The sequence below is a fragment of the Schistocerca serialis genome, chromosome 3 (genome assembly GCF_023864345.2).
Source record: "Schistocerca serialis cubense isolate TAMUIC-IGC-003099 chromosome 3, iqSchSeri2.2, whole genome shotgun sequence".
Taxonomy (NCBI): domain Eukaryota; kingdom Metazoa; phylum Arthropoda; class Insecta; order Orthoptera; family Acrididae; genus Schistocerca; species Schistocerca serialis.
Genome location: NC_064640.1, coordinates 71,800,920 through 71,815,528, shown reverse-complemented (window position 1 = coordinate 71,815,528; position 14,609 = coordinate 71,800,920). Strand labels below are relative to the sequence as shown.

The window sequence follows — 14,609 nt, the reverse complement described above, 5'->3', positions numbered from 1 at the left end:
CTTGGGGAACGCCCCACTTAACAGTGCCCCATTGGGACTGAACATCACTACCACTCTCAATATTGTGGAGAATCACCCTCTGCTTTCTGTTCTTAAAGTAAGAGGCGAACCAATTGTAAGCTACTCTCCTTACTCCGTAATGGTCCAACTTCTGCAGTAATATTTTGTGGTCAACACAGTCAAAAGCCTTCGTTAAATCAAAGAAAACACCTAGCGTTCGCAACCTTTTATTTAATCCGTCCAAAACCTCACAGAGAAAAGAGAATATAGCATTTTCAGTTGTTAAACCATTTCTAAAACCAAACTGAACATTTGACAGCAAATTATGTGAAGTTAAATGCTCCAGTAACCTTGTATATACAACCTTCTCGATAACTTTAGCAAACACCGATGGCATAGAAATAGGTCTAAAATTGTCAACATTATCAATGTCTCCCTTTTTATAAAGTGGCTTCACTACCGAGTACTTTAATCGGTCAGGAAACCGACCACTCCTAAAGGAAAAGTTACAGATATGGCTGAGAACTGGGCTAACATACATAGAACAATACTTCAGTATTCTGCTAGATACCCCATCATATCCATGAGTTACAGATATGGCTGAGAACTGGGCTAACATACATAGAACAATACTTCAGTATTCTGCTAGATACCCCATCATATCCATGAGAGTTCTTGGTCTTTAGTGATTTAATTATTAACTCAATCTCCCTCTTGTCAGTATCATGGAGGAGCATTTCAGGTAACAGTCTCGGAACACTTTTTTCTAAGAGCACTATATGATTCCCTGTTGGGACTAGGTTTCTATTTAGTTCACCTGCTATATTCAGAAAGTGATTATTAAATACTGTACATATATGCAACTTATCAGTAACACGGACATTCCCACTACGCACTGATTCTATATCCTCGACCTGTCTCTGCAGACCAGCAACTTCCTTTACGACTGACCATATGGTTTTAATTTTATCCTGAGACTTAGCTATTCTATCTGCATACCACATACTTTTTGCCTTCCTAATAACATTTTTAAGCACCTTACAATACTGTTTGTAATGGGCTGCTGCATTTAGATTTTGACTGTTTCTAACATTTTGATATAATTGCCACTTTGTTCTACAAGATATTCTTATCCCTATAGTCAGTCACCTGCACAGCCTGCTGTGAAAGCCTTAGCCATTGTTCTTTGCCCCGGCTCCTTCAGCCGAGCCAACTCTTAAATTTTCCATCTGAGTGATAACTCACTACCATATGCATTATGTTACAATTGCTCAAAAATCTGCTGTAACAGTAATATGTGATGCTCATACTGATCATCTTGTAGACATCTGTTTGCCGGCTGGTGTGGCCGAGCGGTTCTAGGCGCTTCAGTCTGGAACTGCGTGACCGCTACGGTCGCAGGTTCGAATCCTGCCTTGGGCATGGGTGTGTGTGATGTCCTTCGGTTAGTTAGGTTTAAGTAGTTCTAAGTTCTAGGGGACTGATGACCTCAGATGTTAAGTCCCATAGTGCTCAGAGCCATTTGAAGACATCTGTTTAAGTAGTCAGGCATTATGACCACTGCCTCATAATATATTTATTCTTTCATAAAGTTTATTATAAAGAATCCACTGCAGCTCAAAAGGAACAATGATGTACTTAATTAAAATACGACAAGAGAAAATGATTTTCGTTAGTCCACATTAAGATTGTGTTTAGTATATAATGAGACACGCAGTACTACAACAAAAATTTTTGATCACTTGCACAGTGATAGAAAATGTCTGGCAGTCAGCAAAAGTAAATTTGTAAAGACACTAAAACAGTTTCTCCTTCACATTTCCTCTTATTCTGTAGAAGAATTTCAGTTTCTGCAATTTGTAACAGAGCGTGGGTAGGGATTACTCACATCTGTATTAAAAAACATAATATGTAGTGTAGAACACAAGGTGTATATAATATGACATGTCGGATCGAAGATTAATATACAAATTTGTGTTAAATGTAAGTAATTGTGCTATTTAGTAATTTTCATGTAACATGTATACTGACTTATTCTACATTTTGTGATAGAAATCATACATCTGTATGGAACATGAAATTAACAAACAAATAATGTATTTACTATGAATGTCATCTTTTTTTTGTAGGTATCTTGATTTCAACAATATAAGTGCCATTAGAAAAGGATGGTTATATGGCCTGGTGTTACTAAATCATTTGAACCTAAGTAACAATCAAATTTCAGCCATTGAAGCTGATGGATGGCAGTTCTGTCAACAGTTGACAGTTATGTAAGTACAGATTTAATTAAGAAATTTCTAATTGGGATGCTAGTTAAGTGTACCAAGGTCATTGTGTTGGAAAAAGTCATCCATTTTGTGCTAGCTATTGACTAGTAAGATATTGTTTTCTCAGTTCAGCCTAAAGACTGATCTGCCTAGTGGAAATTTTTTTTATATTAAATTGAATAAATAAGTGAATAAGTATGTTCCAATGATTTATTGATCCACTGTTTGTGCTGTCATAAATCTGCTTTGCAACTCACCTTTCGTTTTGTGTTCCATATCACTATAACTACGGAAATAATTAACTTCTATTACCAATTATGTTCACTCTTATTAGATCAAAAACCTACAACAAAATGTTTGTTGTCATTATGTTGTTCTTGCAAGAGCAAAGAGCACACGACAGTAAAAAGACCTACTTTGTCGACAGTTGTCAAAGCTGTCAGTTGGCATTGTTAAGACATTGTATGATGGGATGAAACTTTAGTAAAAGCTGGTCATTGTGTCAGGAAAGAATGGATATGTGACAGCATATATTGAAGCATTGCTGTTCCCGTGCTGACAGTAATTACTGTCTTGTATGCAGGAACTTCCTCTGGTTTCATATTGAACTGTCTCCTGTGTTACAAATTGAGGAAAATGAGTGACCACCATGAGGAAATGAATTAAAAAGTTTTTTCATAAATGGTTCAGGGGCAGCCGCTAGAAAACTTTGTCGGCTGTGTGTCAGTATAATGGATAATGTTATATATCATTCAGTTATCAAAGATAGAGCTCCAGTGATGCTAACAAAAAAAGCTGACTCAATTGAATGATGAAACCATCGCACTCTGCAAGTTCTGAATGATTTGTATTAAGTTAGAGCTCTTGAAATTTATGAAACAAAGTAAGTCACAGTTTCAACAGTGTGTCATTGACATGGTTGCAAAAGAACACCGTCGTTGGGTTGTTTGGTTTCTACCATATCACTGATGCATTAACATCATCGAAATGATTTTTGCAAAGTTCAGCTAATATGTGACAACAAATAAGAAAAGCTTCACTGTGGCAAAAATTCAAGAATTGTCATAGGAAGTAATGGTACAAATAATACGAGAGTAGTCAAGTGGTGATGTACACAACTTCATCTTTCCTTACTATAATATTGCCCTCAATGTACGTAGTGAATAATATGATGGTTAGGCTACAATCCTGTCTCACTCACTCTTCAAATACTGTCTCCTTTTCATATCCTTCAACTCTAACAACTGCAGCCTGGTTCCAGTACAAGTTGTGAGTAACATTTCAGTTCCTGTATTTTAACACTGCTACCTTCAAAGAGTGTATTCCAATCAACATTGCCAAAAGCTTTCCCTAAATCTACAAATGTTATAAATGTAGGTTTGCTTTCCCTTAACCTATCTTCTGAGGTAAGTCACAGGGTCAGTATTGCCTTACGTGTTCCTGCATTTATCCAGAATCCAAACAGGCCTTCCCCGTGTTCTGCTTCTACACTTTCTGTTCTTCTGTAAACAAATTGTTTCTGTTTTTTGCAACAATGACTTGTTAAACTGATGGTTTGTTGACGTTCACACCTGTCAGTACCTTTCTTCTTTGGAATTATGATTTGTACAGTCATCTTGAAATCGGGTGGTATTTCATCTGTCACTTGTATCTTGTAAAATAGTTCTGTTGTGACTGGCTCTCCCAAGGATCACACTAACAATTTTGAGGAAATGTTGTCTACTCTGGGTGCTTTGTTTTGATCTAGGTCCATCAGTGCTCTGTCAAACTCTTCTCATACCATACTTCTGCCATTTTATCTTCATCTCTTCCCATAATATTGTATTCAAGTTTCTGCTCTGTGTGTAATCCTTCTGTATATTCCTAGCACCTTTCAGTCTTCTCTCCCTTGCTTAGTACTGGCTTGCCATATGAGCACTTCGTATTCATACACAGGATTCACTTTTCTCCAAAAATTTCTATAAATGTCTTACATGCTGCATCTATCTTTCTCATACTCGAGCATACTTGTACAGCTCTCCATTTCTCGTCTAGTCACTCCCGCTTTGCTGTTTTGTGGTTTCTGTGAATATCCTTTTCTAATTGTCTGTATTCTGTTTTGCCTGTTTCATTTCTGTATTGTTGTATTTTGTTCTTTCATTAATTACATTCGGTATCTCATGTGTATCCAAGGATTTTGACTGGGCCCACTAGATCCTCTGCTGCCTCCAATACTTCATATCCCAGTGCTACCTGTTTGTTTTCTATTGTATTCCTTTCTCCCTTTCTCAGTCAATAGTATCCTAATGCTCCCTTTGAAACTCCCAACAGCATCTAGGCTCTTAAACTTATCGAGGTCCCATCTCCTTTATTTCTTGCATTTGTGCAATTTATACAGTTCGTAACCAATGAATTATGGTCAGTGTCTACTTCTGTGGCTGGAAATGTTTTGCAGTTGAAAATTTGGTTTCAGAATCTCTTCCTTACCATTATATATTCTTTCTGAACCTTACGGTATGTGTACAACTGTCTTTCCGTGTATGCAACTTTCTTTTGTGATTCTTGGAACCAAGTATTAGCAGTGAGTAAATTATGCTCTGTGCAAAATTTTATCATATGACTTTTCATTCATTCATTTGTCCCCATTCTGTTTTTCATTTTCTTCCTTCTCCTACTATTGAATTACAGTTGCCCATCATAATTAAATTTTCACCTCCCTTAATTCTGAATAATTTCTTTTATCTCATCTTACTTTTTCAATCTCTTCATTGTCTGTGGAACTAGTATTCTTTTACACTTGTACTACTCTTCCTGGAGGAAAGACACTGTTGAGGAAATTTAAGGAACCTACATTTGAGGGTAACTGTAGAATGATTCTACTGCCACTGATGTTCGTTTCGTGTAAGGACCACGAATATAATCTGTTGTGCACTGTACAGAGGCTTGTGGAGCATTGATGTAGATGTAAATGTATAGGGTGGCAATTGTTGAACTATATGAAAAAAACATAAATTAGTTACAAACTATGGTGTGCACACTCTTTATTCAACACGTAATGTTACTACAGATATTTGGATTTAGGTTATGACATGTTTCATATGCCTGTCAACATTGGCTATGATGTGGCACGGACATATAGCGAAATTCTGCATGACCCGCTGAAGTTCTCGGAACATTGATGCTGTCAGTGTCCTCATGAATGGCTGTTTTCAGCTCAGCAATGGTTTTGGGATTGTTGCTGTACACCTTGAATTTAATATGGCCCCACAAAAAGGGATCACATGTGTTCAGATCCGGAGAATATGGCAGCCAATTGAGGCCCATGACAGTGTTCGCGGGGTACCTCAGAGCCGGAATGCTGTCCCCAAAGTGCTCCTCCAGAACATCAAACACTCTCCTGCTAAGATGGGGTCAAGCTCCGTCTTGCATGAACCACATCTTGTCGAAAGCTGGATCACTTTGGATAATGGGGATGAAATCATCTTCCAAAACCTTTACATACCATTCAGTTGTCACTTTGCCATCAAGGAATATCGCACCAATTATTCCATGACTGGACATTGCACACCACACGATCACTCGTTGAGGGCGAAGAGACTTCTCAATCGCGAAATGCGGATTGTGAGTCCTCCAAATGTGCCAATTTTGCTTATTGACGAACCCATCGATATGAAAGTGGCATTCGTCACTAAACCGAACCCAGTTCACGTCAAAGTCCTGTTCGTCAATTCTGTGAACAATAGTGTTGGCGACACACAACCGTTGTCCCGTGACCCTTAGGTTTAACGGCTGATAGGTTTGAATTTTGTATGTGAAGAGGTGCAGGTCTTCAACAACAATTAGTCACAGTGTCTCCCAGTAGATTCCCACCTGTTGTGCAGCTCCTCTGATTGATTTCCTGGGGCTGGTTTGAAACACAGCACGTATCTTCTCGATGTTTTTGGTGTTTTCACTCTTTTAGGATGACCAACATTGCCAACACTGTCATCACGAACGCTATCTGTTCTCTCAAACTTGTGGATCAAATTCTTGATTGTTAGCATACTTTGATGAATTGCCTTCAGCTTGAACTAAGTCACAAACTTCCTTCGAGCCGCAGTTGGGCTGTTATTGCTTGCATAGTAAGCCTTCACTAGCGCTATGTGCTCAGGCACACTGAACCGTGACATTTTTCATGTGCAAATGGCCGAAAACAACAAGGTGCATACGCATGCTAATCCCCATGATGCCCCGCAGCCAACTGTGCCGTTTGAATGTCGTAACACAAACCGTTCAGAAGTTAAGACAAATTTATTTCATATAATTCAATAATTGTCACCCTGTAAATGTACTGTGGTAGGCCTTGGCTTTGTGTGTATCATGGCTATGCTAATGGGTTCCATATGCCGTTCGCAGTAATTGACATGCACTCTGATCTTCTTATTCATTATTAGTCATACTGCTGCATTACACGTATTAGATTTTGTGTTGCTACATCTGTACTCACAACACCAAAAATCCTATTCTTCCTGGCACTGCATTTCAATAAATCCCACTGTATAACTAACTTCAATATATCCATTCCTCATTTTAAATTCTTTAATTTACCTACCTGATTAAGGGGTCTAACAGTCCATGCTTCAGCCCATAAAAAGCTAAGGTTTTTTCCCCTCCTCCCATAGATGACAATGTCACCATCAGTAGGCCCCGCCTGGAGATCCGAGTGGGGAACTCTTTTACCTCTGGAGTATTTTGCTCAAGGAGATGCCATTGTCATTAAACCATGCCGTAGAACGTCATGTCCTGTAGAAACATTACAGCTGTAGTTTCTATGTGCTTTCAGCCATGCACAGTACCAACAAAAGACAATCATAGCTAATCTTACAAGGAAAATGAGTCACCCAGACAGTTGCCCATGTGTGTACTGGAAAGGCTATTGTCCCTCTTCAGGAACGATATGTTAGTGTGGCTTCTCCACAAAATCTTGATGGTAATATTATCTGTATCATTGTAACATGCAAGCCAGCCCATCGTAACAAGGTCCCTAATTGGTGGAGTGAGGAAAATTGTAAAAGTCAGTAATGAATGTAAATCATGTGTGTTACTCTGTCAAAATACTCTGCCTACAACTTTACAGTTTACAATTTATCTGTGCAGATACTGCAGTACTAACTTTAAAGTAAATCATTATTAATTAATTGGAACCATTAATGACTGTATGACAAGATGAAAATGTGGGAACTTGGTGCCGCAGAAGTGGATGCTAGTTGGTGCATCAGATAGTGAATACCTCGGTGAATGCCTGTTCTATACATGAAATTGAACTAGAGCAGCGGATATACAGTATGTGGAAAAAAAAGAGAGAGAACAAAGCTATGTCAGCCACTTCCAATGATTTGCTATGAAATTTTAGTTAAATTTCAGCATTGTCTAATCTGCCTAATGGAATAACACGAACCTTCTGACAAGGGCACTTTTATTGCTCTTCAGTACAGCTGTAACATTAGATGCCACATCAAAATACATGTTCTCGTAGTAGGTAATTTAGGTACGAGTAATTGACATTAGTTTACAATAAATAGTTTTAACTTATTTGTGGATCTTAAGATACACTGTAAAACAAAAGACACACCATGAGAGAGTTGTCCAAATTCTTCACAAATTTATATTCGTACAGGTATCGACCTAAAATGCAGCTCTGTAAACTTTAGCATCCAGTGGATGAGTGTGTGATGCTGCAGCGCAGTTTCACTGTGCAGCTGGCAGTGACAGTCAACAAGGGGATGTGTCAATAGCAGGGCATAAAATCTATGCGAATTTCATTCCGTATACTCAGTTGGACAATAATTATACCCCATAGGCAGGCGTGTGAACAGTATATGAAGATGTCAGCATTTGAGAGAGGATGCATAGTTGGGCTCAAAGAATCTGGTTGGAGTAATCAGTTTATCACTCATCATTTGTATAGGAATGATGCCATTGTTCGACAATGTTGGTAGGAATGGGTGAACCATGGCCAAGCACAGCGTCAAGAACGAAGCATTCGACATAGAGGTAAGACAGAATGAGAGGACCGGGACTGATGACCTTCGCTGTTTAGTCCCCCTTAAACATCCCAACAACCATCACCAGAATGAGAGGACCGAGCAACAATCAGAGGGATTCTTGGAGCCACAGATTCATCATTATCATTGATCCAACACTGGTGCTTCAGTGTTTCAGTGACCACATGGACGATTAATAGGTGGCTCACAGAAATGGGATTGAGCTCACAGTGCCCCTAGTGCCGACTGCAATTGATTTCTGTACTCCAACACGCCTGTTTGCTGTGGTGCCAGGCACATTTGCCTTGGAATCTCATTGGCTGTAGTAGAATTGTCATCAGTGATGACTCCCACTTTAAACTGAGCCCCAATGACCAGTGAAGACATGCCAGGAGGCGTCCTGGAGCACTGTGATACCAGCCTGATTGTTGCTTGCCATACAGCCCAACAACAAGGAGTGCCATTTCATTTCACAGCAAGGATTCCTTTGGTTGTCATCCATGGCACCCTTATAGCACAGCAGTGTGTCAACGATATTCTCCGCCCTGATTTGTTGCCTTTCATGAGAAGCCATACTGGGCTTATACTTCACCAACATAATACTCACCCACATGTGTCGAGAGTACCTACCACATGTCTTTGTGATTGCGAAACCCTACCATGGCTAGCAAGATCGCCGGATCTCTCCCAAGTTGAGAATGTTTGGAGCATTATGGCTATGGCCATCCAACCTGTATTTTGACAATCTAAGGTACAATTTGGACAGAATTTGACACAAGATCTCAGAGGAGGACATCCACCAACTCTGTCAATCAATGCCAAACCGAATAATTACATGCATAAAGGCCAGAAATAGAAGAGCATGCTATTGACTTTCTCAGTTTGTGAAGGTTCAGCTCTTGAATCAATCATCCAATTTTTCTGAAATTGCAATAATTTGTTTGTCTGTACATGTACACCACATCTACTGATTTTCAACCCATTTGTATAATTTCTTCGTGGTGCATCATTTTTGTTAAGGTGTATTTGGATGAGTAACTTAACTTGTGATTTTGATTAGACAGAATGTGTTGTGTGTGCGTGTGCGTGCGCGTGCTGGGGGGGAGGGAAGGGGGGGGGGGGGCAGGGGACAGACAATCACAGTGATCCACAAATATTTAGAAAAACTTGCATTCGCACCTGATTTTTAATAGGTTAAGAAACTTTTTTGCTTGTACAAAGACCATTGTAACTAAAAACAATCATTACTCTCATATCAAAATAGTAAATATATAATGAATTCATAATATCTGATAAAAATATTAAATAAATTGTATGTGTCACTGCCAGTAGAAGAAATGTTGTATATCCAAAGAATGTATGTCAGTAATGTCATACCAGCTATTAGAGATTAGTATTTGCCATAGTATATTTAAATTAAATTTGTGATATATGTATGGACTCCAATGTAAGGTAAATCTGTAATAGTCCTCATAACAGACAATGCAGTCTGTGGATAAAATTCTGCGCAAGTTGATAATGAAGTCAACTTCTGGTTAGTGTTAGATACATGTTCTCATTCTTTAACCTCAATGTATTAATAGTTTGATAGCTACACTCAACAAATGAAAAACTATCTGAAACTACTAAAAAGTAATAAAATAAATTTGATAATGTAAATAGTGACTGGTCGCTACAAATTTTTCATCTGCAATAATAAATTTCTTATATATACATATCATAGTTAATGTACATACTGAAGTTTTTTACTCTCTTGTTATTTTGCATTGTTTTGGTAACTCAGTGTCAGTTCTCATTCTGAGTCAACTACTTTATCATTACAGTGAGTGTAATAAATAAGATTTTAATTTGTAAGACTGTGAAGTATTTTATATTTAAGGGATTGTATGACATTAGTTTTAATTGTTATTATTTTCTCTTTCATCTTCAAGGGATCTTTCTCAGAACCGCCTTCAAGCTGTTACAAAGGGAATGTTCGAACAGTTAACAAGATTACAAGTTCTTCGCTTGAATGGCAATATAATTGAATATATTGCTGATGGCGCTTTTGATGGCCTGATATCACTCGAAGTTCTGTAAGTATATGATTAACATTTAAACATTTTTGTTTCATGGATTTCTTAAGATTCCCAGAAGAAACTAAAAAATTGTGTTTCTGTACCTTTTGTGATAAACTTTAATTTATTTGGTTTTGTGTTCTCTTAGACATCTTATACCACATATTTTCATTGTAGGTTTTCTCATTATTTGTGTGTCTGTCTGTGGTCATTGATACTGTGAAGTTTTGCCTAGTTAAAACCTTGCAGCATCAGAGTAAAGACCTTTTTGATAAAAATCAAACCATAGACTGTAGAGCTCTTTCCCTCAGCATCCTTACCCAAAGTTTTCAGAAAAAGTACCTTGTAGGCATTTGAAGCAGGTCATTTTTATATAACATCGTGAGCTGCTAATAAACAAACCTTTTATTTACTATTTGTTTCAGTCTATCTGATCATCATCAGGCAATTGTATAACAGCAGAGAAAATAATTTCATTGTATGAAGATACATGTAATGACAAGTAGTTAGCATACCAAAAACAGTATATAAATTTGTAGTATACAAAAATTGTTATTGCAGTTTACTTGAAATCATTCCTGCTGTGACACCAGTAGTAAAAATAAAATTGTAAAAAATGATTATGAATCATTGAAAATAAAGTCCACTGCTAGCCATTAAAGCTGCAGCACCAGGAACGATGGAAAATAACGAAATTTTACTTATCGTGTGAACACAGTATAGTAGGAAGGTGATTTGGGGGGATACAGGCTGTGAAATTTAGTATGCAGCACAGCTGTCTCTGGCAGCAGTGTTGACTCTAACATGGCTGGGCAATGAGTCAAACTGAACTTGGATGATTGATTCGGGCATGTAACTCCATGCTGCTATCCCATTGATCTTAGTGGTCGGTGGGTGGAGGCATGCCAATCTCTCACCAGCCTATGACCAGATCAAACAATGAAGAGTCTAGAATGTAATAACGACAAGGTTATGAAAAGGATAGATTGCTACTCACTAAATAGAGGAGATGTTGAGCTGCAGACAGGCACAACAAAAACACTATTACACATTTAAGCTTTTGATCAAAAGGCCTTCTTCCAAAGTAGAAAATATACACAAATTCACACAAGCACAGCCCATAAACGCATGACCAATGTCTCTGACTGCTATGGCTGGCCAGCACCGCCATCTCTAGCTTCCCACCGCAGCTCGACCTCTACACCGTAGTGGCCCCTCAACCCTGGGCCACTACAGTATTCAGTTCTTCGCTAGACACTTGCTGAAGACAGATAGGGAAGTTGATGAAATGTTGTGAAAGGAAAATAACAGTTAACTCATCTGCAAACCCAAAAGCTTGTAAATCATGACTTAACTACGTGTGGAAATTTAAAATTGTTTTAACTTTCGTTATGTTCGTAGGATTTATGTCATCATAGTGCTTCTGTTAACAGCACAGTGCAATGTTTGTATTTGCATTAGATAGGCCGCATACATTATGATCTAGATCTTGGTTTTAAATTACTACAGAAACACACATTGAAACTTATGTATTCGTTGTTACACATTCATAGTACTTATACTTCTTTCACAAGTTTGTGTAATTTTCTCCTTATCTGCTGTGTTACTTCCAATGTGAATGTAAACTCATGAATATATACCATGGTGGTGGTATGTATAATGGGGGAACAGAATAGCAACAACTGCCCCTGAGATTCAGTTTTTGGATGTGTGAAGCATTATAACCACTGTTAAAGCTGTTCTGTGTATGGGAACAAGACAGGGAGAGAGTCAGTAATTCATATGAGGATGTGTAAATGTTCATCAAGATGTGATAGTGTTCACTATGATGAGTAACATAGATGACAATCAGTAGTGGAAGAGTAATCTGCAGCAAACATTGCTTTGCTTAGTAAATTGAATAGAAATGTCAGGACAATATTCTTGTTTCCTCAGTGACTGGGGTTATTTACAAATAGTGTCATCACCACTGTTATTGCTATTTTGAGTTTTCTTTTCCCTTGCTTCTCACATTGGATCAGATGACACATTTATTATTTCAAATGTGTGACGTGTCGTAATGGGTGTACAGATTTTGATTGCTAACTAAAGAAATAAAAATGAAATCTTCTTATCCTTTTTTAACTGGAAAATTTTCTTTTTGATTTCAGAGAACTAAGTAGTAACAGAATTGCATGGACAGTTGAAGATGATTATATCGATGGTGTATACAGTAGCTTACGACAGTTAACAGAATTGAGCTTATGTTCTAATGAAATAAAGACTATCAACAAGAAAGCATTCATAGGTCTTGACCGAATCACTCGACTGGATCTCAGAAACAATAGTATTGTATCCATTCAAGAAAATAGCTTCAGTGCTCTTCAACATCTGAAAGAAGTTCGCATGAATACGAGTGATATGTTATGTGATTGCAAAATGAAATGGTTTGCTATTTGGCTGAAACAGTTTAGCGTTAACAAGTCAGTGATGGCTGTTTGTGCATTTCCTGAAAGGCTGAGAGGTGTACCAGTTTTGCAAGTTTCTATAAATGATTTTACTTGTGGTAAGTACAAGTTATTACAGCATTCAAATTTTGTATTATGTGATATCAAAAATCAGGGTTACCAAGTTTAAAGTATTATTACGCACTGTGCCAGCATACACTGGCAGTACTAAGTATACATACTCATCATGAAGTGTTGGCTTTTATGCGAAAATAATTTCTGTGTCTCTCTACAGAACATGTTATTGGTAAAGGTAATATGCAGTTGGCTCATCTTGAACTGTTGTTATGAAATAACATCACTGATTTGGAATAAGAGGAGGTGGATCTTCAACATATAAACTTTGAAACTTGAAGTTTTGCTTGTACACGAAATGTTACTTGTTGAGGAGGGTTGAGGGGTTTGAATATTGTATTATCTACTGTTAACAATTAACTAATTGCTTTTAACTTCATTATGTGCAGTCATAATACCCAACAGTTTCAAATAAGAGGCTTTGCACAAAGCAAATCTGTCTCAAATTTGGATGTACATGGCATTAGTTAGCACAAAAAAAGTGTTTAATAGCTTGCATTGATTTGTCTAATAGCAAATTATTTGACCTGTATATGTAGTTCTTGACAAGGCAGATAGTACATATATATTTTCTGAAAGTAGTTAGTTAGTTTCATGTTCCATGAATCAGTTAACACAGAAATTGTAATGATGTTGATGTGGAACAAGGCATTTTACATGCTGATCATTTATAAGGTTTTTTTGCTTTTCATCTTTATAAAAATACATATGTGAGTTGGTAATTCTTACCCACCACCTCTTACACATTACAATAATAGAAATTCCTTTATGGAATAGAAGGAGTTGTCAAGGAGAAACTTTTTCAGTTTGTTTACAAAATTTTACTTTGTTGTGTGTCACACATTTTATATATATATAAACTCAAGTTTGTTATGACCTAAAGTGACCATCAGTGCACCTGTAACGTCCTATTTGGTTAGTGTAAAATCATAGACTGTGCTAATTCTATATTTTTAAGTGTTCCATAATGATTAATTGTGTGAATGTACTCCAACTGTGACACACAGTGATTTTATGACCTGGAATAAGATATTTAAACATGACCTCAATGTTCGGTTTGTTTCAGATGAATTTCCTAAACCCAATATAATTGAAAGTCCACAGAGCCTTGTAGCATTGAAGGGAGATAACATTACATTGCACTGCAAGGCATCTTCTTCTTCTCTACATCCAATGGCTTTTCACTGGAAGAAGGACAATGTTAATCTTAATGCCGCAAGTACAAAGCAGACAGCAAAAAGTTTAGGAAATAAAGGTTGTGAACAGACTTCAGAGCTAGTGATATTCAATATAAGTCTGCGTGAAACTGGCCGATACCAGTGTGTGGTTTCAAACAATTTTGGATCTACATACTCGAACAAGTCCAGGATAACTGTTTTAGGTATTTATATAATTTTCTTGTTATTTTAGTTTAATGGCATGACTCCTGTTGACTCCTGTTGTACATTGCATCATTTGTCAAGATTAATAAGTAACAGTGGTGTGGGTAATAGTAACCCAGATGTAACTGCCTCAATTCATAATAGTATAATAAACTTTAATTACCGGAGTTTTGGTAATAAGTGGTGCCATAAAACGTGATACAGATTAAATTCAAAATTTTTCTATGTGCATTGTTGTAAAGTCACAGGCTATTGTTCCATCTGTCAAACAATCTTGCTAACCCTTACAGTAAAATTTTAATTCTATGTTGGTGTACACATATAATTAAGTTCACCT

The 14,609-nt window shown here is 37.3% G+C and overlaps 1 protein-coding gene across 1 annotated transcript in view; it reads left to right on the top strand.

Moving 5' to 3' along the window:
* LOC126469725 (leucine-rich repeats and immunoglobulin-like domains protein 3) overlaps positions 1–14,609 on the top strand; it is a 74,119-nt gene that overhangs the window by 24,068 nt on the left and 35,442 nt on the right. Inside the window, exons 6-9 of the mRNA XM_050096916.1 lie at positions 2,130–2,273; positions 10,204–10,347; positions 12,480–12,874; positions 13,957–14,271. Of these exons, the coding sequence (XP_049952873.1) occupies positions 2,130–2,273; positions 10,204–10,347; positions 12,480–12,874; positions 13,957–14,271 (998 nt within the window). The remainder of the gene's footprint in view (positions 1–2,129; positions 2,274–10,203; positions 10,348–12,479; positions 12,875–13,956; positions 14,272–14,609) is intronic.